The 22,610-nt window shown below is 43.3% G+C and overlaps 1 protein-coding gene across 7 annotated transcripts in view; it reads right to left on the reverse strand.

Annotated features, from left to right (window-relative positions):
- The window catches only part of LOC119962778 (potassium/sodium hyperpolarization-activated cyclic nucleotide-gated channel 1-like), a 411,953-nt gene extending 408,477 nt beyond the window's left edge, over window positions 1-3,476 (reverse strand). For 2 of the 7 annotated variants that reach the window (XM_038790857.1, XM_038790856.1), the window contains exon 1: window positions 2,749-3,474. In XM_038790857.1, the coding sequence (XP_038646785.1) occupies window positions 2,749-3,371 (623 nt within the window). In that variant the 5' untranslated portion in view covers window positions 3,372-3,474. Of the gene's footprint in view, window positions 1-2,748 lie in introns of all 7 variants that reach the window. The other 5 variants (XR_005459958.1, XM_038790853.1, XM_038790855.1 and 2 more) reach the window with 5 other exon arrangements.
- Window positions 3,477-22,610: the final 19,134 nt, after the last annotated feature.

Here is a 22,610-nt window from a genome sequence, read left to right on the forward strand (position 1 = left end):
CCTCAGCTTCACATCCCAGCTGAAAGATGGCACTTTCAACAATGCTCTGTCGGTGCTGAACTGGAGTCTCAGCCTTGATTTTTGGCCCCAAGACCTGAAGTAAAACTTGAACCCAGAACCTTGCAATTCAGAGATAAGGATGCTGAACCATAGCTCAAACCCTCCTGTTAAGCGGAGAAAAAAATATATATCTAAGACCAGATACATCATGTAAATTATGCTTTAATACCAGAGGGTGCATGAACATGTTCTCCCCCAATCTCAAAGATTAGGTGACATCACGAAATGCTTCAGCTTGGCTCTTGCATTTTATGACGCACTCAGGACCCTTCAATTTTAACAATCTTTTAAAATAATTCCTGGCATTGTTTAAATTCTACTGTAATCTTAACATGACTGCACCATGTTTGCAGTAACCAGGGAGTGAAGTCGCCGAAGGTATGAGACATTTTCGTCAAGAGTGTGGCTGCCCTGAAGGAGTCAGACTCGCATCATCTCAGCTTCAGACATGCAGCCGTATAGCTTCAACTACTGCCAAGAAGAGTTAAGAACTCCCAAGCAGACCAATTTAGTAAACACTGCTTAGCGGGATTATCCCATCAGGTCTTCAGTAACATTTAGAAATTTGTACTGCAGTTGGATATCAGTGAGTATTGTACCCAAGATCCAATTGGCTGTCGAAAAACAATGCAGAACCAACAGTGTGGGTCACTGCCAGCTTGGCATTAGTCTCAAACTAGTACCTCAGTAACACAGCGAGTACAATATCGCCATTTCACAGGATGTCATCCTTGCGGGTGCAAACTGGAAAATAAACCAAAGAAAATCCTAAAAGTCTGCCAATCTACTTTTCGAATAAAAATAAGCGCCAGTAAAAATAAATCAGAACAAATAATTGTGTATATGATCTTCAGAACCAGCACAAAAAACGGCGGCTCGGCATAACTGCAGTGATGCCTGAGCAGCGAGGAGACAGGTTGTTCCTCCCCACGTGTTCTCACTCTGGCCCGGAGGAGGGCGGAGCTGCACACATTGCAAATCCAGAGTGCGGTTCGGCTTCCCGGGCCTGTCTCTGTCACAGGAGTGCCTCGATGACCGGGCGGAAGTTTGTCCGGGCACATTTCTGTTATTTCAGTAAACAGAAAAGTTAGTGAGTGAAGTGTTCCTTTCGAAAACGCATACACAGCGTCGAGGGCAGAGCTTTTTGCACTTGTCATTGCGCCATAACACCAGCGAAATGAAACCATCAGATCGCCTCTCGGGGGGTGGGGAAGTGAAGTTTAACTGTGGCCGCTCACTGAGCCAAGCGGGCAACCCCTCCTCGCACCGCACATCTTGGCGCAGATCAACGCCGAAAATAACGTTGCGCCGGTACTGAACGCCAGTGAATATCCAAGGGGCAAATCTTGCGGCCGAGGACGGCGGATACGCTCTGTTCGCAGCTGTCACCACCTCCAGAGACCGTCCACCTGCAGAGACCGCCCACCTCCACCCCTTATCTCAACACATTGAGGAAAGAGACAAACACCTGGGAGCGTTCGTTCACCTCACGTTTTCTCAGGAAGCCGCTCATGATTGTTTTGTTTTGCCCACTCCCAAGTGGACAATAGTAATTTTGTTAATTTACGGAACAATTTCAAGGGCAACATTCTCCCAGTTGTGGGAACAAAAACAAATCTATTCGCGCGAGCCCCCGACTTTGTGGTGAAGAGACCCCCCCCCCCCCTCCCCCCCTGTGCGTTTGTCCATGGTCACTGGACAGCAGCGAGATCCCCACTGGTCAGGGCTGAGCTGCAGATTGCCGCGTCTTCGGGCCTCTCCTCCCACACCGGCTACCATCTCCCCCCACCCCGGATTCAGTGAGAAGTTTGCTGCTCAGCCTTGACGTGGAATGGGTGGCGGGATTTTCCAAGTGTTGTCTGGGCTGAGACTGGCCTTTTTATTGTGTGTGTGTGTGTGTGTGGACGCTTTTGTTTCTCCAGCTACCTTGGAGAGTGACCGGAGGAGCGGCTCAGAGGGCAGGAAACCAGCGGCCGAATCACAAACCTCCCCACCTCTGTTAGATAAATAAACACCGAAAGGGCCATTCCACTAGAGTCGCCTCTGACCAGCTTCAACGGCGCCATGAATAGCACTGGTAAAACGGCAGGACGGTGGAAAAATGCCCGCCTTTCAGCGCAATGTGTCGGCAGCACCCCCCCCCCCCCCCGTGCACAGTTTATGTGGCTGGGTTTAAAGTTGTCGCTTCGGTTGTTCATCCTTTTATGAAAATGTTTACTTTGTGGGTTTTTTTGGTGGTGGTGGGCGGGTGAGAGCCTCGGCTTCGATGACTGACAAGCAGACATCGTTTTGCATTTTCAATCTCACTATTTTGTGCGAACCGAATGATTATTACAACCCCTCCCCCTCACAAAAAAACACAATAATTAACCCTCACACCTTCGGTGCGATATTCTGTTCAAATGAAATCAAATCCAGCGTACGGACTGGGATCGATCATGGTGGATAAACCAATGTGACCTGCACAGAAATGATCTGGTCCCAAAGCTTCTCTAAGGAGCAGCATCCCGGGTAACTTGGTGGCTCAGGAATATTGAAATCCTGCCAGCAGCGGGTGCCAGCCCGGTCCATCTGTCACAACTAGAAAGTTCAGCTTTTAGAAAACATTTTTTTTGCTGTTTTTCGCCTACAGAAGAGGGATGTAACCCGGTGGGTTCCTCTCATTCCCCAGGCTAATCGGGAACTTACCGAAAATCGCTGTAGGGGTGTATAATCCAATAGCCGGCGGTCTTGACCCGCTGCTGCTCTTTCTCCACCCCCCTCTGGCTGCCGAACATCCGCAGAGAAAACTTGTTGACCCCGGGCTGGAGCAGGGCATTGAAGTGACTCTGCATGGAGCTGTACCGCGGGAAATCATCACCTTCCTGGGCGAACATCGCATCGTCCCCACCTCCTCCTGCTGCTTCCACCTTAAAGCCAACCGAATTCTGCTCTTTGCCGCTCTGCTGCTGCTGAATCCGGCTGCCTTCGTCCTCCGCTTCCCTCCTCATCCTCCCCGGCCCCACATTACCGTCCGCTTTCTGCTCCATGCTGGGAGCCTGCTTGGCATTGCCTTCCATGGCGGGAGGCTGTTGCCAGTGGTGGCCACTTGGAGGTGAGTGCAGACTGCCCGCCGATCTGTAATCTCCGTTTGTGTTACATTTGGTGATGTCCTTGGTCGGATTGGCTTCCCCCCTCCTCCTGCTGCTGCTGCTGCTGCTGCAAGACTCTTCCACTTTGTTGTGGTTGGATCCGGTTTCTGCTGCTCCCCCTCCTGGTAGAACATTCATCCTGATGTTCTGATTCTTCCCCCTGTCATCTTGCTTCCCCATCCTCCTGTGGGAATGACTGAAGGGCAGGGGGTGGGAGGAGGGGATTTAACCTGCCGGGCGTCCTTGGCACCTTCCTCCCTCACCCAGTGCCCTGGCCGCACTGCAGACGGTGTGGACCGCCGTCCAAGCATCAATAGAATCTCCCCCCCCCCCCCCCCCCCCCCCACCACCTTCCTCCTCCACTGTCAGGCTGGCACACGAACCATTTCAGTCTGCCAGAACGTGACTTTGCCACTCGGCAGGCAGTCAGCCTGACTTTGAACCGGCACCTTTCCGATTAAAGGGATAGACGTCCTGCAGTCACCCCGCCAAGAGTGGAGCCCTTCGCCCGGCTGCACCTCAACATTGTAGGGAGCAACTCGGCCTCTTGACGAATAACCGCTCCGGGACGTATCCAAGCCTTTCTTTTTTTAAAAGGAAATATCAGAGTCGAAATATCGCAGCAGTTTGGTGGTGGGGGGATCACTTTAAAGGTGATCTTAAAGTGATACTGTAAATGTTGGATAAATGGGAGGAACGGTTCTGATGAAAGATTGCAGACCTGTTTTCTCTCACCCCAGATGCTGCTGCCTGACCTGCTGGGTTTTTCCTGCATTTCCTGTTTTTTGATTATATTGAGAGTAGACCGTTCGGCCCCTCGAACCTGCCCCGTCGTTCAATTAAGATCCTGGCTGATCTGCACCTGAGCTACATTGTCCTACCTATGCTCCATAGACTTTGATACTCTTATCCAACCAAATATCAGTAATCTATCTCTGGATAGATCAAATAGCTGTGAGGATGAAGATAACACTTATTAAGAATTTATGATTTCAAACCCAAAGTATAAGATGGAAATACAGGAGGAACATCAATAGTTGAAAGTAACTGTTTAAATGAGGTAGAGGAGCAGGAGGATCTCAGGATACAAATGCAGAAATAACTGAAAATAGCAATGTCAGTTAATGAATCCGCAAAAAAGCAAACAGAATCCTCAAGCTCAGTTCTGAAATTATTTAATTGAAAAGCAGATAAATTATGCGAATCCTTGATCAGAGTACACTGTGATCAGCTCTAGTCACCATGTTATGAAAAATAATGTAGAGGCATTGGAGAAGCTGCAAAAGAGATACACTAGAATAACACGACCAAACTGGCTGGGGTCTTTACTCTTAAAAAGAGAAGACTGAGGCGTGACCTGATGAAGATTATGAAGGGGTGTGATAGGGTGGGAGATCCTGTGGCAGAGAGATAGCATCCCTACCTCAGGGCCAGAAGCTAGGATTCAATTCTTCAGTGTTCTCTCTCCACAGATGCTGTCAGACCTGCTGAGAATTTACAGCATTTTCTGTTCTTGTTTCAGATTCCAACATGCACAGTGATTTTCTTTTATTCTAGACTTCAGAACTTGATGGGTATGGAAAGTATATTCATAATGTGGGTAACAGACTGATTATCAGCCTGTAAATTCTTCCAACATGTTTGCTGGCAGGTGGTAGAGCTTCCTGGTCAGCTATACAACAGAAAGGAATACCAAACCACTGCAGTGCTTTGCCAGGCACAACCACAGACCAATCCAATGGAAGTTCCAGGTTGCAAACACTCTCTTAGGGCATGGTATCTGGAGGAGGATGTGATAAGGTAGATATAGAGGGTGCTTTCACTTGCAGGGGAGATCAGACTAAGCCGCATAAATATAAGATATTCACTAATAATCCAATCAGGAGGAGAAATTATTTCCCAAGATAATAGAACACAAGGAGTGGTTGAGGGGAACAGCATCGATGCATTTAAGAAGAAGCTGGATAAACACATACGAGAGAAAGAAAGGGAAACATTTTATGGGGTTATATGAAAGAGGAGGAAGGTTGTGTGGAATATAAACACTGACATGGACCTGTTTGACTAAATTCATAGAACATACAGTACAGAAGGAGGCCATTCGGCCCATCGAGTCTGCACCGACCCACTTAAGCTCTCCCTTCCACCCTATCCCCATACCCCAATAACCCCTCCTAACCTTTTTCTTTGGACACTAAGGGTAATTTAGCATGGCCAATCCATCTAACCTGCACCTCTTTGGACTGTGGGAGGACACTGGAGCACCCGGAGGAAACCCACGCAGACACGCGGAGTACGTACAGAGTCTGCACAGTCAGTGACCCAGCAGGGAATCGAACTTGGGACCCTGACACTGAGAAGCCACAGGGCTAGCCACTTGTGCTCCCGGGCTGCACTGATATGTCTGTTTCTAGCTGTAAATACTTTGTAAAATTAAGTAGTTGGTGGTGGTCCGGTACATGTTAGCAATGGGGTCCCAGGTTCGATGCCCGTTTGGGGTCCCAGGTTCGATGCCCGTTTGGGTCACTGTCTGTAAAATCTGCACATTCTCCCGTGCCTGCATGGGTTTCCACCAGGTGCTCCGTTTTCCTCCCACAAGTCCCCAAAGATGTGCTTGTTTGGTGAATTGGACATTCTGAATTCTCCCTCAATGTACCCGAACAGATGCTCGAGTGTGGTGACTGGGGGATTTTCATTGCAACTTAATTGCAGTGTTAATGTAAGCCTACTTGTGACACTTATACAGGTTATTATCTTTCAAACCAGGTAGCATAAAAACATTCAGAGACACTGCTGGTAACATACAAAGAGCAAAGAAAGTACAGCACAGGAACAGGCCCTTCGGCCCTCCAAGCCTGGGCTGACCATGCTGCCCGTCTAAACTAAAATCTTTGACACTTCCGGGGTCTGTATCCCTCTATTCCCATCCTATTCATGTATTTCTCAAGGTGCCCCTTAAATGTCACTATTGTCCCTGCTTCCACCACCTCCTCCGGCAGTGAGTTCCAGGCACCCACTACCCTCTGTGTAAAAACCTTACCTCGCATATCTCCTCTAAACCTTGCCCTCACACCTTAAACCTATGCCCTCGAGTAATTGACCCCTCTACCCTGGGAAAAAGTCTCTGACTGGCCACTCTGTCTATGCCCCTCATAATTTTGTAGACCTCTATCAGGTCGCCCCCTCAACCTCCTTCGTTCCAGTGAGAACAAACCAAGTTTATTCAACCTCTCCTCATAGCTAATGTCCTCCATACCAGGCAACATCCTGGTAAATCTCTTCTGCACCCTCTCTAAAGCCTCCACATCCTTCTGGTAGTGTGGCAACCAGAATTGAACACGATACTCCAAGTGTGGCCTAACTAAGATTCTATACAGCTGCAATATGACTTGCCAATTTTTATATTCAGTGCCCCGACCAATGAAGGCAAACATGCCGTATGCCTTCTTAACTACCTTCTCCACCTGTGTTGCCCCTTTCAGTGACCTGTGGACCTGTACACCAAGATCTTTCTGACTGTCAATACTCTTGAGGGTTCTACCATTCACTGTATGTTCCCTACCTGTATTAGACCTTCCAAAATGCATTACATCACATTTATCCAGATTGAACTCCATTTGCAATCTCACCGCCCAAGTCTCCAAACAATATAAATCTTGCTGTATCCTCTGACAGTCCTCATCGCTATCCACAATTCCACCAACCTTTGTGTCGTCCGCAAACTTACTAATCAGACCAGTTACATTTTCCTCCAAATTATTTATATATACTACAAACAGCAAAGGTCCCAGCACTGATCCCTGCGGAACACCGTAAGCTCTTTATCATTTCATACCCACAGCATGACTGTGTAAGATCCTGAGGACATTGTTGCCAATCAACACTCTCCAATAACTCAGTTATTTGCCTGGGAGGGTTGAGATTGCATTTCCATTGGCCTCCCACTTTGAAACATTATGATTTGGAAGGTAAATATTATATATAAGAAGTAACATTATGCGTATACAAAGATACTGTGCAAGAGTCAGCGCTTCCCTACTTTGGTCCCACGTTTGGCATTTGGAGAAGCTAAGAGAGAGGGCTGGTATAGATATTTCCCCATAAAGCCTGCTCCATGATAAATTATTAAAACATACTTTGTGGTGGAGATTAGAATTAGATCAGAATTCACTGCAGTAAGAAGATGGCCCACCTCCACCTTCTCAGGAAATTACACATGAGCCACATTTGCTGACCTTACAGGTAATTATCAACATCCTGAGAATGAAATAAACAAATTCAAAGAGAAGATTAGTGTCGAGTACAGACATGTAAATAGGACATACCTGGATGTACTCAGTCCTTTAGCTTTTTAAGTGAAACTATTGACAAAATAAAGAAAATTATACCATTTAATAGAATTACATTTTCAACTATTGATTCCAGGGTTCACCAATGGTTAATCTTAGCTACTGTATCATTAGAAAAACAGATTGTACTGCAATTAAAGGGATGGTGGAAAAATCATCCATTGGTGGGGAAATGCATTTCTAGACTGCAGTTATACTGCACGAACTGAGCTTTGACATATAATGCACAGATGGCAAACTGGAAGTTTACCAAAATAAATCGCACTACAATCAGCAAAATCAAAGCATTATCTTTCTGTTCGGACACACGGGCAAAACTCTGCTCACCAGCTAATGTTTGGAGCGTATGACCAGTAATGTCAATGCTCTAACATTAAAAGCGGTGAAAGATAAGATTACATTTGGCTGAGGGACCAATGCACTGCCTACTTCCTTTTAATTCATCACCAGATGAGAGTTATACTGGATCTGGTGCACTCAAATTAACTATCTTCTGCAGAGGGTATCATGCAGGTTGCTTGGGGTACTCAGTAGCCAGACCACTTTATATTGATACCTAGTGAACTTTACATCAATTTGAAATTGACAGTATAACTGCACCCTTAGGTATACATGGACAAAATAGCAGATCGATTTCAGGACAGAATTAAGCTTATGAGAAAACACAAAGTTCGACATTGGCAATAATTCAGAAAGAATTAATGCTGGGGAAAATAAATATCATGATGAGAAATCAATCATAAAACAGAAAAAGAGGTAGCTGGGTGTAATGAAGAATGGAAGGTGGGATGTCAAGGATGGAACACAATGTTTAAAATGGAAGATTAATAACTAGCAAGGTTGTTATGTATTTAATGATGCAACAAGGTGTACCTGAAGTGAATAATAAGAATGATTCATATTTCAACAGTTTGACTTTGGTGATCAATGAAAGCCATGAAAACCTGTTCCAGATTGGTCAAAAATTCCAAATCGAAGATTATTAGCAAAACCAATAGCACACATTAATGAAGGTAAGGCTATGATATGGATTGTTAATTGGTTGGAACTAGGAGACAGAGCAAGGAAAAAGTGACTTGCTCTAATTGGTGGGAATGATGCATCTGTTTGGGGAATCTGCTTTTGACCATAAATGTTAATGACATGGATAAATAAACATAGACTTGTCTAGCCAAATTAGCAAATTACGCTGACAGGGGGTACAGCGAGTTATATGTTTGGAAGTTAAAAAGTCACATAGACAGAGGACATGAGTTGTAAAACGATGTCAGATAGAGTTCAATGTGGGAAAATTTCCTTAATGGTGAAAGACTAGGAGTTGTGGCGGAACACAGGGATCCTGGTGTCCATATCCACAAAATACTGAGACATTGTGCATGGATACATAAAGCATTCAAAAAGGTTCGAATCAGAATCTTACAGCACAAAATGGAATAATTCAACTTTGCATATCTATGCCAGTTGTTTGAAAGCACAGGCCCATTCTACCTTCTTCCCAAGATCCAGAGCAGGACTGCCCTGGTTTCAGCCTAATCAGTCACCATCCACAACCAGCCAGCTCTGCCAGGTGAAACTTCACACTGTTTGCACTAAACAACTTCACCTTTGACTCGGGCAGCATGGTGGTGCAGTGGTTAGCACTACCGCCTGATGGCATTGAGGTTTGATCCCAGGTCACTGTCCATGTGGAGTTTGCACATTGCCCTGTGTTTGTATGGGTCTTACCCCCCACAACACAAAAGATGTGCAGGGTAGTTGGATTGGCCATGCTAAATTGACCCTTAATTGGAAAAAAAATAATTGAGTACTCTAAATAAATTTTAAAATTTTTTACAAATACCATGTGTTATTGGAAAAATTACAAGTCCTAGCTATCTCTGCTGTTTTACGGGATATGTGGAACATTCTTTGTTTCATTCTCACTGAGGTCCCTCCCTTTTTCCAAAGTCTTTTTCCAGTAAATGATGACTGTATCTGTGCTGTTTCCTGTTCTCACCATGAACCGAAAAACCTTCTTGACCTTGTGCCGATTGATATCCTTCCCTCGCCTTCACATGTCCTATCGCTTCTTTTCTTGTACTTGACTTTTCAGTATCAATTTCTGGAGATAGGCTGTCAATCAATATCTACTTGAAGCCCACTGATCTCACAGCTACCTCGAGTACCCTTAGATAGGATTACATCAGATATATGGCACAGATATTTGGCCCAACCATTCCATGACAGTGTTGTGCTTCATTCAAGTTGCCTCCCATCTCTCATCTAAATCTACCATTGTAACCATATATTCCCTTCTTTCCCGTGTAATTGTCAAGCTTCTAGTTAAGTTCATCTGTACTATCCACTTCAACCATTCACAATGGTAGCAAGGGGTGGCGAGTTCCATATCCTCACCACTCTTTGGTTAAACAAGTTTCTTTGAATTCCCTATTTCTTGGTGACTATGTTTTATATATAACCTCTAGTAATTGTTTTCCCAACAAGAGAAAACATTCTATCTGTATCCACTTGATCAAACTCTTTCATCATTTGAAATACCTCTTTTAGATCATGTTTTCGGCCTTTTTTTGAGAGAAAGGAGTTCCAACCTGTCAATTCTTTTTGGGTATGTTTTTTAAAATTCTTTCATGGGATGCGGACATCATAATTTGCCTTGAACTGAGTGGCTCACCGTTTCAGAGGGCAGTTAATAGTCAAACACATTGCTGTGGCTCTCACATCACATGTAGCCCAGACCATGTTAAAATGGCAGATTTCCTTCCATGAAATTCATTGGTGAACCAGATAGGATTTAATGAAAATTGATCCTAGTTTCATGATTGCCATAACTAAGACAAACTTTCGATTCCAGATTTTATTAATTAATTGGTTTTAACTTTGGATTTGAACCCATGTTGCCAGGGCATTAGTCTGGGCATCTGGATTATTAGGGCTGGATTCTCCACCATATTGGGAACTCTGCTGCAGATGGCGGAGAATCCAGCATTGGACAGAAAACAGGATTGGCGCCATTCCAATGCACTAGTCCCCCCTCCCACAGGCATGGGATCAAGGTTCATGCCCATGCCAGTGAGAGGATGCATACCCTTTAGGAAAGGACATTTCTCATCCTTACCTGGTCTGGCCTACATGTGACTCCAGCAATGTGGTTGACTCTTAAATGCCATCAGGGATTGGCAACAAATGCTGGCACAGCCAGTGAAGCATACATCCCATGAACTAATAATGAAAAAAAAAATCACATGGGCGTGAATTGGTGCAGGTCTTGGCAAACATGTATCTGACGTGGTGGACCTCCTGGTGGGCCATTGGGGCAACTCCTTTAAGGAGTTCTCCCAAAGTCCATCAGAGGGCCAATCTCTCCCCCATAATGCAAGACTCCACCCCACCAGACACCCCCTAATTAAATCAACGCCACCAGAGACCCCCTAAATAAGGAAACCATCACCAGAGACACTAACTTTACTAGGCTGTGATCGACAGCTTGCACACACCCAGTTGTCAGCATTGTTCCATTCATCTCCTTTCATGCTCGAGTGGTATTGATTCACCAGAATTATATGAGGGTTTATATAGTGGGATCATGATGGCAGGATGCATAACATGGTGTTTATTCACTTGAATTCTGAATAATGCGGGGCCTTCCAGTTTATTTTTGTGGTTCCCATTTCTGTTATTTTATTTTATTATTTTGATCCATGCACCCATAATCAAATTTTTCTTTAAGCAGAAGACGTAAAGCTTGCTTACCAGGACACTACGTTCCCAGATTTTGTATTTTGGAGCGAGAAGCCAGACTCTTTGCCACCGTGCAGATCTTAGGAACCAGGTTTGGAAGGGGTCAAATTGAACAGTTAACTGACAACCAGTGGGTTGGCCAGGGACAGTGTTCTGTCTGACAATGGTCAGTGATTGATTCCTGCATGATACCTTCTGAGACAACTTAGCAGAAGTGTTTAGACCTTGGAAGTGAAAAGAACGCTCTCTCTCTGCCTGCTGAAGTGTAAGAACTGCTCTATTCTCCTGAAAGCAGTGAGTTCCTTGGTACATCCCGAGCTGTAAATCTGAAAAGATGCTGAGTCAGCAGATAAAGTAGGAAACCTTGCCAGAGTAAACCATCTCAAGCCTCAAAAGGAAGAAGTATCAACAGAAAAATATTGACTGAAAGTCATCCCAGTGTAAATCAAAGATCCTTATATACAAACATTTCTCGAAAATAGAAACGGGATTATTAGACCTTTCTGTTCTTTGAGCCTGCTTCGCCATTCATTCTGATCGTCAGCAGCCTGATCCCGTCTTCCCTCCACCCCCCCATATCAAAGACAGAAGATCATCAGTGTCAGCACCATGTCTCCAATCAGCAAGGAGTGAGGACCACACCATTGCACCCAGAAGCAAATGTCAAACACATATTGTATGTCTGGTTTGATAAGAATCTTTATTAAATACAGGTACTTATGCGCGATGTTCTGTTTAAGATTTGAATTGACTGATTACTCGGAGTTATTGCTCATGCGGGCCCTTTGAATGAACTCAGTTGGGACATGCACAGCCAACCCTAGCGACACAAATGAACAAAGTGTGGCAAATGTTTTGTTTGCCGAATTCCACACGCCTAGGTAAACCATTTCATTATAAAGTCCTGCAACTCTCCTGTTGTAACTCGGATACTGTTACTGTCAGGCTTCACTCCTCCTGTTTGTTTTTAGCATCCTCAGCAGACTCACCATCAGAGGATGCGGCCCACTCTAGTGGATCATCCTCTCCGGACTGCTGCCTTGTGTTTGACGCCGCAGACCAAGATAATTAGTGAGGTCAGAGCTGGAAAATATTCCGGAGAGCCACCTGCACAGTCTAAGCATCTACATCTCATCCTGAGCAGTGACCCTAATGACAACTCCACTAGATGCTCTTATTTTAACACAGTTCAGTCTCTACCCGCAGACTTCTCACTGGGACCATGAACCATCTCTTCAACGGGTAGCCTTTACCTCCTAGAACCCAGCAATGGTTCTGGTGGACAGAACATCTGTAACATCTGGGAATACCTCAGAATGTAAGAGTCGTGACTATTCCCAAGAGAGAGGACACACACCGATCATGCTTTGACCATGGTCACACGCAGAACATAGATGGAATGCAAAATGCCCCTGACTGATCCAATGGAGCCTGAACGGGCACATGCGTGCCACACCTTGAACTTTGGGGAATCCAACAATACATAGAAAGCCTCTGGTTCTCTCAGCCTGACTAACCTCAGCTGCGGTGAAAGAGAGGAAGTCGACCACTCAGTTGAAATTGCATCCGTGACCAGCCACAGCTGGAGATTTGTCACAAAGCTTTCCTGTTGATACTGGAATTATCCCAATTGCATGAGGAGTCAAGGCTACAATCACCTTGAGAAGATAGACATCGGGTGGTCTCCGACGAAATTTGAACTAATCTTCCCAGCCAGCGTTTGACAAAGAGAGGTCGCAGTCTCCCCGAAGAGATGCAATCTATGAAGACACTCAGAGCTGAAGGTAAATTCGGTTTTTGCCTGTAAAAGCACCGGAGTGTCTTCTCCGACAGCAGAATGTTGGCTGCTGTTGTCCTCAACCTTCTTCTGCCCTTTGCGCAGCACAGGTCCTTCACCTGCTGGGCTACCGCGTGCACATTCCCTGAACAGACAGCCTCCTCTTGTGTCCTTCCCCTTATTTCCTCCTCACTGGCAGCGTCTCCTCCACAATCCCCATGGGTGGGTCCTCTGCTGATGTCCTCACCCTCTTGCTCCCTCTCTCTTCAGTCGTTCTATTGGTCTGTGGAACCTGAGAACAATTCATGTTTACTTCAGGAGACTCTGCTGCTAATGCACCCTCTATGATGGAACCATTTGCAGACATTGCAGCCTTCCCCCAGGCATAGTTTACTCCTCACGTGTTTTCCATGTTCCAGAGAATGGGATGCCCCCATCCCCCCAGGGAAAACATAGTCTAATGGATAATTAACACGTTTCATGTCTTATTCTAGGAGCGAGGCTTCCGATTTTGGGCCTTGCGTGTTACTAGGGACTGGCAGGATAATGTCGGATTGTCAACGTCACATCATCATACAATATTTCGTGGGATGGGAGTCTGCCCTGCCCCGCCCCAGGTACATTCAGCCCAATGTTTCAGATATATGACCTTTCACAGAATTAAATGGAAATATACCGAGTTTTAACCTTGCACAGAGACAGGGAGGGGGGGAGCAAAATGCAAGGTCGCTGATAGGGTGGAAATCATCAGTTATTGAAGAAATGCCACTGATAAAAAAAAGTTTGGCTTTCAGTTGCTTGTGAATATGCGATGTGACATTTTGAATCATATCACTCGCCTGTGATATATGATATTGGAAAATACACATGTTTCTTTTGCATAAAGCAAATGCTAAATAATTTTGTTTTACATTTAAATTTCAGATTAACCAACTTGCCCAATTGAACATGGCTGATTCATTTGATTGGGAATATATATTTCCAATTATGCAATTACCAACTAAATAATTATTGGAGATTTGGTAATTGCTATAATCTTCACGATCTTGACTTTCGTCTGTAGTCTTATGAATGCCCTCACATACAGCTCACCTATATGTCTATTTTAAGCTACTTTAAATACTTGTTGTCAATTTGAGTTACTTGAGCTGGCTTGATAACAAGATTAAGCAGCGACCTTCAGATCTGGCACTTTACTCAACTGGGTGTTTGCATTCTGTCTGGGATATTTTGCATCTGTGTCAAGAGTTCAACAATGGGGAAAGCGTTTTACACAATTTAAATTGTAACATCCGATAGTAACAACATGCTGAGAATTGGAGGAACAGGTAAAGGATTCACTTTATTATAGGCGTGGTGACATGGTTCATTGGCGATGATACTACATTTAGATATTGACAGACAGTACAATAGCGTTGAGACAGGTGCCAAAGGATATGGGATGGCAACAATTCTGCTAATACACAAATCTTTCCCATCCGAAAAGCATGTTCTTCTTACGATTAAGTTTTATCTGGTTCCCAATTATTGTCTTAAAACTCAGGACGCTGATTAAAGTGGTGGATTTGCTTCATAATAACATCCGATTGCATCTAATCTAGAATTTTTTTCACTTTCTCTACCTATATTTAAGTATTACAGCTTTGGGGTAAAACACTTTGAATACATGATCATGGAGCAGTGAATGTGGTCTGATTCATATTTACGCGTGTAAATATGAATATAGAATCACATTCAGCTACATACGACCTAAAAATATGCATGTAATAAACCATAGCTGGTTCGGACTAGCTTCTTGACCTGCCCAATGGTCGAGCCCAAGAGTTGAGACATTGACCGGCTTTACCGTCTCCGTGGTGTTTGCAATTATCAATAATTAAATACAGTTTGCACTCTCACCAGTCCAATTTCGTGCAATGTTACTGAAACCATTCTCAGAATTGCAATTTCCGCAAATATAAGTTTGTCAGTAAAAATGTCATTTGAATCTTGGTAGCTCATTACAGGCGACTTGAATACAATATACAGAATCTGCAGTTTCCCCACAATACACACAGATATATGAGCTAGAAAAGAACAAAATTTTGAAAGTGATTGATGTCAACACAAATGCGTCATTATGTCGCAACATATATCGTATCGGCATGGGGACATACTGTCTAATTCCTCAGGATCTTATCCTCAGTAAGGGATGCCATTGCACACATTTAAATCATAATTGAACATACTATTAAAAATGTAGTTTTCAAAAAAACTTTAAAAATCTGTTTTTCAGTGTTCAGCAAAATAAATGCTTGCAGTCAGATTTATTGCTATTAAGTTTTTAGAGGGGAAATAATTAGGTTTATTTATAATGAAGTTACTGGTTTTGTTTTATTTGTAATAAAAGTTTGAAAAAAAATCAATCTGCATTTGCGGGTGTGTGAAATGATCGGCCATTCTATACAATTCGATTGTCAAAGAAAGGAGAGTTTCAGCTTTTATGATGTTCGTGACTTTCCATGCTCCTTCATTCTTTAGGGGTGCCAACAAGTGCCCGATACGCAAGATCGCGCGAAGAGGTAAAGGGATCCTGTGAGTTCTTTACATGACCATCAAAAGTAGTCAGTGGGCCTTTCATGACTTCCTGAGCTTCATTGTCATAGCTAACCCTTCTGAAACAGTTTCAATTGGTGCTCTGCGAGAGGACAAAACGAAACGTGAAATAACTGGTGTGATTACATTCAAAGATGACCTCGTTAAATATATATGGAAAACATCTGGCTAAAATGAATGCATTCTTGGCTGAAAAAATTCCCCTCTCTTTTCAGATGATCACGGTGTCTGGAACCTCTCTCTGTGTCCAACTTACTTTCTCGTTAAAATGCCGACGAGCTGATTTTCGCAATTTGCCTACTGCAGATCCCACCACTACCTATAGTTCTGAAAGCCAGCCCAATCATCTCCCTCCTATCTATGCGAGGTAGACATATATAGTGTGAGAAATGCCTGCAATTAGATGCTTCAAACTGAGTGTGAGGATGGGACGATCATCTTTCAGTTTTATCGGAGACGCCTCCCCCGCAAAAAAATTTAATTTGAATAAAACAGAATGAATGAACAAATGCGGTTTTATTAGATAACACGTGCTTCGGTTTCTATTCTGGAGAAATAATTCTGGTTATTTAATCTGTCGCAGTCACAGGAGCAATCCATTTACTTTATGTTTTTAATCTCTTTCATGATTTCCTATCATGTCAAAAATTGAATTTTCCCTTTTATTCACTTCCCAATGTGGTGAGTAATTCCAGCTTCTCCATTTAATCACCGTCTAATGACCCGTTACTTGCCGGCACGCATCATAACCTTTTCCTCAAAACAACAATATTTGAGCTAACCTGAGAAAAAAGACGAAGATTCTGACTAAATTATCGCTTTCCCGGCATTCTGTATGTTAATGAAGCAACTTCTCTTAAATTGGAAAACGCAATCGTATCGAATTCGGCACCATTCTGGGATTTATATAATCAGACTCCCTCCCCCACCTCCTTCCCCTGTGTTGTCGAGGTCAGGTCCCACTGATTCTCACATGGGGTAGCATTGTGGATAGCACAATTGCTTCACAGCTTGGGTCACTGTCTGTGTGGAGTCTGCACATCCTCCCCGTGTCTGCGTGGGTTTCCTCCGGGTGCTCCGGTTTCCTCCCACAGTCCAAAGGTGTGCAGGTTAGGTGGACTGGACATGATAAATTGTCCTTAGTGTCCAAAATTGCCCTTAGTGTTGGGTGGAGTTACTGGGTTATGGGGATAGGGTGGAGGTGTTGACCTTGGGTCGGGTGCTCTTTCCAGGAGCCGGTGCAGACTCGATGGTCCGAATGGCCTCCTTCTGCACTGTAAATTCTATGATAAAGAGATAAAATTGCTATCCAACCCTACTTCATCAAACTTTCTTTTTTTTTAACTGAATTTCACTTTATCTTGCCTCTCCTCAGAAAATGTTGACTTTAAACTAATATTTACACAATATATTAGTGATCACTCGAAAACTGAGCATGGACTTTAATGCATTTGCACTGAAAGTTTGGGACAATATTTTTACTTCATATTTTCAAAGCATCACAACAATGACCATTTTCTAATCTAATCAGGTGTAAAGTCAGGTGTTTAGGTCATATTTGAGGATGTTATGGTGCAGCGCTAGGTGCAAGGGTTTGTCCTTGTGGATCACTTAATTGTGCATCCAGGCGGCACATAATTCATTAAAAAATCGTTTGATTATGATGAGGGATATTGCTTGTGTACAGTTTGGAGAGGATGTCAGAATCAATTCATTTGAATGATTGTAGGCATCCAGATACTGTTTGCTTGGTTGCTGTCATATGTGTCTAGTGTAGATGCCAGACTCAGTTCATTAGGTTAATGTGGTGCACTTTGGATGGGAAGCCAAGAACCATTTGTTTGGATTGCTGAAGGAAGGATGTAAAATATGGTCCAGTTCATTTTAGCTGTGGCGTTGGAGATGCTTTACAAATTGTTTATTGGATTGCAGCATTGGCCTACATCATTAATGGTACCTTCTTGGACACTGGGATGCTCACCATATATAGAAATCCTTCCCCGTTTGTAAGTCTCCAATCCAAAGTTACCCAACAATCTAATGGCCCAACTTGGATTACATATGCTCTCCCTGAACAGACATATACATGCTACCTGAACTTAAGAACCGGTTGACAGTGTTGAGGGTTTTGCATCCACAACTGTCTGAAAGGACACTGCTGGAACTCAACTATCTAAATCTTTGCAGCTTGCCATTGGTACTTTTCCTTTTTTATCCAACCAACCATTAAGATACTAGTTTTCAGGCATATCTGTAGCAAAGTGTGAAGTATTCCATCCCCAGTGTGACTGATCAACCATTGACAATGCCCTGAAATCTATGGACCTGCATGGTCCAGGTATCAGTCCATGGAATCTACTAAATAGAGTTGACGCTGTTCTGAATTGCTATCAGTAGGTCAGTCAACTTTATTACTTTTTCTGAGTTACAAAGCCAGGCCTCAGAGTGTGGACAGGAGCGAACTCCTAATCCAGCTCCTTACTTGCTCCAAAAACCAATTCAAATTCAAATTGAATCCAATTCATGGTCTCCACAAGAGAGACATACCAGATCTGAGCCAAAAGGCAGAGCAGATACTACACTTGATCTTAGCCAAAAGACCTACTTACTTACTGGAGGAGGGTACTGAGAATTGAAACTGAACTCGCAGCCTGTCAACCTACCACAGTCTATTTAAACGCTGATGTGTATCATATCACGTATGTATGTATGCATAGAGTAGCCATGTGAAACAGAGTCACAGAATTGTTGCAACATAAAATAAGGCCATTTGGCCCATTGTGTCTGCAGACAAGAATCATGTCTTAGTGCCATTCCCCTGCCTTTTCCCCATTCTTCTGCACATTGCTTCTATTTAAGTAACCATCAAATGCCATTTTGAATGCCTCAATTGAACTTGCCCCCACACACTTCCAGTTAGAAGAGTAACATTCTCCATTTTCCTTGCAAGTGAGGCTGAATACTAACTGCTTCCATTTTTGATGCTGGTGTTTCAATGTGGTAGAATTAGAAATTTAAAAATGATCTGTTGTCAAGGCAATCACCTAATCAGGGGGGGCAAAGGTTTCTCAATCAATTAAGAGGCAGCACTAAGATCAGACCTTTTTAAAAAGACACAGGCTATCTAAACTTAAATTAATGAACTCAGCAGTATTAGAAAAACAGCCAGAAATAGAAATGAAGTAGATGGTTAACTAGATTGGGAGACATTGTTCGAGAGGGCACAGATTTAAAGTGATTTGCAAAAGAAGCAAATGTGGTGGGAGAAAAATATTTTTCACACAGCGAGTGGTTTGGGTCTGGAATGCACTGCCTGGAAGTGTGGGCGGGACAGATTGAATTGAAGCATTCAAGAGGGAACTAAATGATTATTTGAATAGAAAACATGTGGAAGGGTGCAGGGAAAAGGCAGGAGAATGGCACTAAGTAATTTTTTTGAGTAAATGTAAGGTGGAGATAAACAGATTTTAATTAGTAATGGGTTGAAGTGTTATGGCGAAAGGGCAGGAAAGTGGAGTTGAGGCCGAGAGATCAGCCATGATCATATTGAATGGTGGAGCAGGCTCAAGGACCTGAATTGCCTACTCCTGCTCTTATGTTCTAAATCATAATGCTCATAATGACCATATATAACTATATGATTGAAGTGTAATAAAGTACACTATCCAAAGGTACAATACAATTTGATACACATGTATGATCCTAGGATAAGGTTATTTTAAAAATTCAAGTCTTTAATCTTCACCCAGATACTGCACAGCTTTGCACCTGCACATTTATAAACATACACAAAGTTCCGCTCAACGATCTTCAACTGTTCATTCAACAGAAAAATTTCAAGCAAGGAAATTTATTAGATCATTTTAATATTAATAATGCTCATATTCAATTGGAAAATAATTCATTGAACTGTTGAAAAACTCAACATTTCAATGCCCCACTGAGTTATATTGCAACTTGTTCAAAGTCACTTTGCCGTGACACTGGCTTCTGCAGGTGTTCTCACTGCATATAAATATTGAATCATTCCCTGTTTGTTACTTGGCTATTGCAATTATATGTCTGTCACATTCTTGAGCTTTCAAAAATTCAGGTTTTAAATTACACTGTTGTACAAGATACTCATATTTTGAGAGCATGAAAGAGGCACCAAATTTCAACTTCTACAATCGATTTTTTGGTAATTGTCTTGATAGAGAACTATTTATAAATGATCCAGTGTTTTGTTCTGAGATGTTTAATGTTCAGTAATGATTACAACCGCCAATTGGATGCTTTAAGAAGTACTAAATCAATACATTTTTGTGGGTCGAGGGGACATTAAAAATTACAGAGCAATAACAATGTTATTTGATTTTTGAAAAGGAGGAATTGAGCTCCAATTTACTAATAATAACAAAACTGAATTGAGCCTGTGCGTGGCACGTGCTTGCCTGCACCAGAAGCCCAAAAGACAGACCACACTGAATTTCCAATGATAGCCTTACCTCATGATTTGAATAAGTTGCCAATATACTCAAACCTTGCCTTGAGTAGTTGGCTTGCAACAGTTAGCTGAACAATAGAAATTCATTAAGGTCACAAGTCTGCGGTGGTGTCAGAACTGTGGATACATTATGCACAGTGATAATTTGGAGATATGTGGACAATAGAGTGATAAAGTCTTTGAGGTCTTGCTGACAGATGTCCGCGATAGGAAGCTGCCCTATTTGAAGTTGGTGTCTACCTTTCAGTAAAATCACACATTCAAACAACGAGGTAGCAGGTTACTGACTAAATCCATGCAGGCTCTCAAATCCTTTGCACTTGTTTTCAATGAGGGAAGATGTTTGCTGCTAACTAGAAGAAGGCAAAGGCAACAGTACAACAACTTGCATTTATATAGCATCTTTATAGAGCCAGAGAAGGAGCTATTAGAACAGGTAACTGAAAGATTGGTTAAAGAGGTAGATTTTAAGGAGAGTTTTAGAGAAGGATAAACTGGTGTAGAGGTTGAAGGAGAGAATTCCAGAACTTCGGGATGTTCTGTAATTGACGTGACTGTCAGTGGTAGGATAAAGACCATGGTGAATGTACAGGCAGTCAGAATCGAATGAAGGCAGTGTTTGTGTAAGGTTGTAGGGCTGGAAGTGGATTCAGAGAAGAGAAAGAGCAAGGTCACAGGACTAACAATTTTAAATTTGAAGCTCATGTGGACTATGATCTAATTTAGGTCCGCACGCACCAGGTTGACAGATGAGCAGGCCTTGACTCTTGGTACCTTTACGCAACGGTTGCATCACAAAAATCTATCAATATCTCTTGAACTTTTAATTTGACTCTAACTTCAACAGTATTTTGCAGGAGAGAGTTCAGGTTAAGTATGTGATGGCTTTGGAAAGGGTCGAGAAGAGGTTCACAGGAATGATCCCTGGAATGAAGAGCTTGTTGTATGAGGAATGGTTGGGGACTCTGAGTCTGTACTGGTTGGAGTTTAGAAGGATGGGGGGGGGGGGGTCTTATTGAAATGTACAGGATACTGCGAGGCCTGGATAGAGTGGATGTGATAGGATGTTTCCACTAGTCGGAAAAAACTAGAAGCAGAGGACACAATCTCAGACTAAAGGGACAATCCTTCAAAACAGAGATGAGGAGGATCTTTAAGACAGCGATAGATAGGTTCTTGATTAATAAGGGAATCAGGGGTTATGGGAAGAGTGCAGGAGAATGAGGATCAGAAAAATATCAGCCAATGGTAGAGCAGACTCGATGGCCCGAGTGGCCATATGTCTTATGGTGTGAAGAAATGTTTTCTGGCATCACTTTTGAACAGCTTATCTTTTATTTTAAGCTTATGGCCCATTGTTTTGGACTCCTCCATCAGAGGAAATAGTTTCTCTCTATTTAGCAAATCATGTTTTCTAATCTTCTTGAACACTTCAATTATATGTCTCCCATAGGCAAGGAAATACAAGCCTATTTGATACGTGTCCTCCCAATTTTGCCATTTTAGGTTAACAGTATTCTGGTGAATTTGTACTGCAACCCCTCCAAGCTCTATAAATTCTTCCTGCGGTACAGTGCATAGGACTGTCCTCAGGGATTTAAGTGGGATCTAACCATATATAATTATAATATAACTTCCACTCTCTTTATAAATCTCCCCAAAATCAAAGCCACCATTCCATCAGCCTTTAAAATCCTTTTTGTGCCGGTCCTCTGGTTTTAAGTGGTTTCTGTTCTTGGATCCTGACACCTTATTGTTGCCTGATTTGCTGAGAAGTGCCACCATTTTCTGTCTTTATTCAGATTGTCTATATCCACCATAGTTAGCTTTTGAACTCTAGCTGCCACAATTGGAAATCTATGTCATAGAACATACACTGCAGAAGGAGGCCATTCGGCCCATCGAGTCTGCACCGACCCACTTAAGACCTCACTTCAACCCTGCCCCCTTAACCCAAAAACCCCTCCTAACCTTTTTGGACACTATGGGCAATTTAGCATGGCCAATCCACCTAACCTGCACGTCTTTGGACTGTGGGAGGAAACCGGAGCACTTGGAGGAAACCCACGCCGATACGGGGAGAACATGCAGACTCTGCACAGACAGTGACCCAGCAGGGAATCGAACCAGGGACTCTAGCGCTGTGAAGCCACAGTGCTGACCACTATGCTACCATGCTGCCCTAAATTATTCCCACTCACTTAACCACAGGGGTGATAAAGGATTCAATGGGTAGTAGTTGTGAGTCAGAACTAGGCGTTGTCAGTATACATGTAGAAACTGACACCTTGGGCTGAATTTCCCACATTTTCGCGCCAAAATTGCGTTTGGTGTGGGGACGAGAATCCAATTTGGCCCCAAAATCGGGCCTGGCACCAGTTTGGCGATTCTCCGGGCCCCGAATATCAGCGTGCGCGGATAGTACTCCACGCAGCTGGGGCCCGCCCAGCGATCATCCGCTCCCAACCAGCCGA

This window comes from Scyliorhinus canicula, chromosome 3, assembly GCF_902713615.1.
Source record: "Scyliorhinus canicula chromosome 3, sScyCan1.1, whole genome shotgun sequence".
NCBI lineage: Eukaryota > Metazoa > Chordata > Chondrichthyes > Carcharhiniformes > Scyliorhinidae > Scyliorhinus > Scyliorhinus canicula.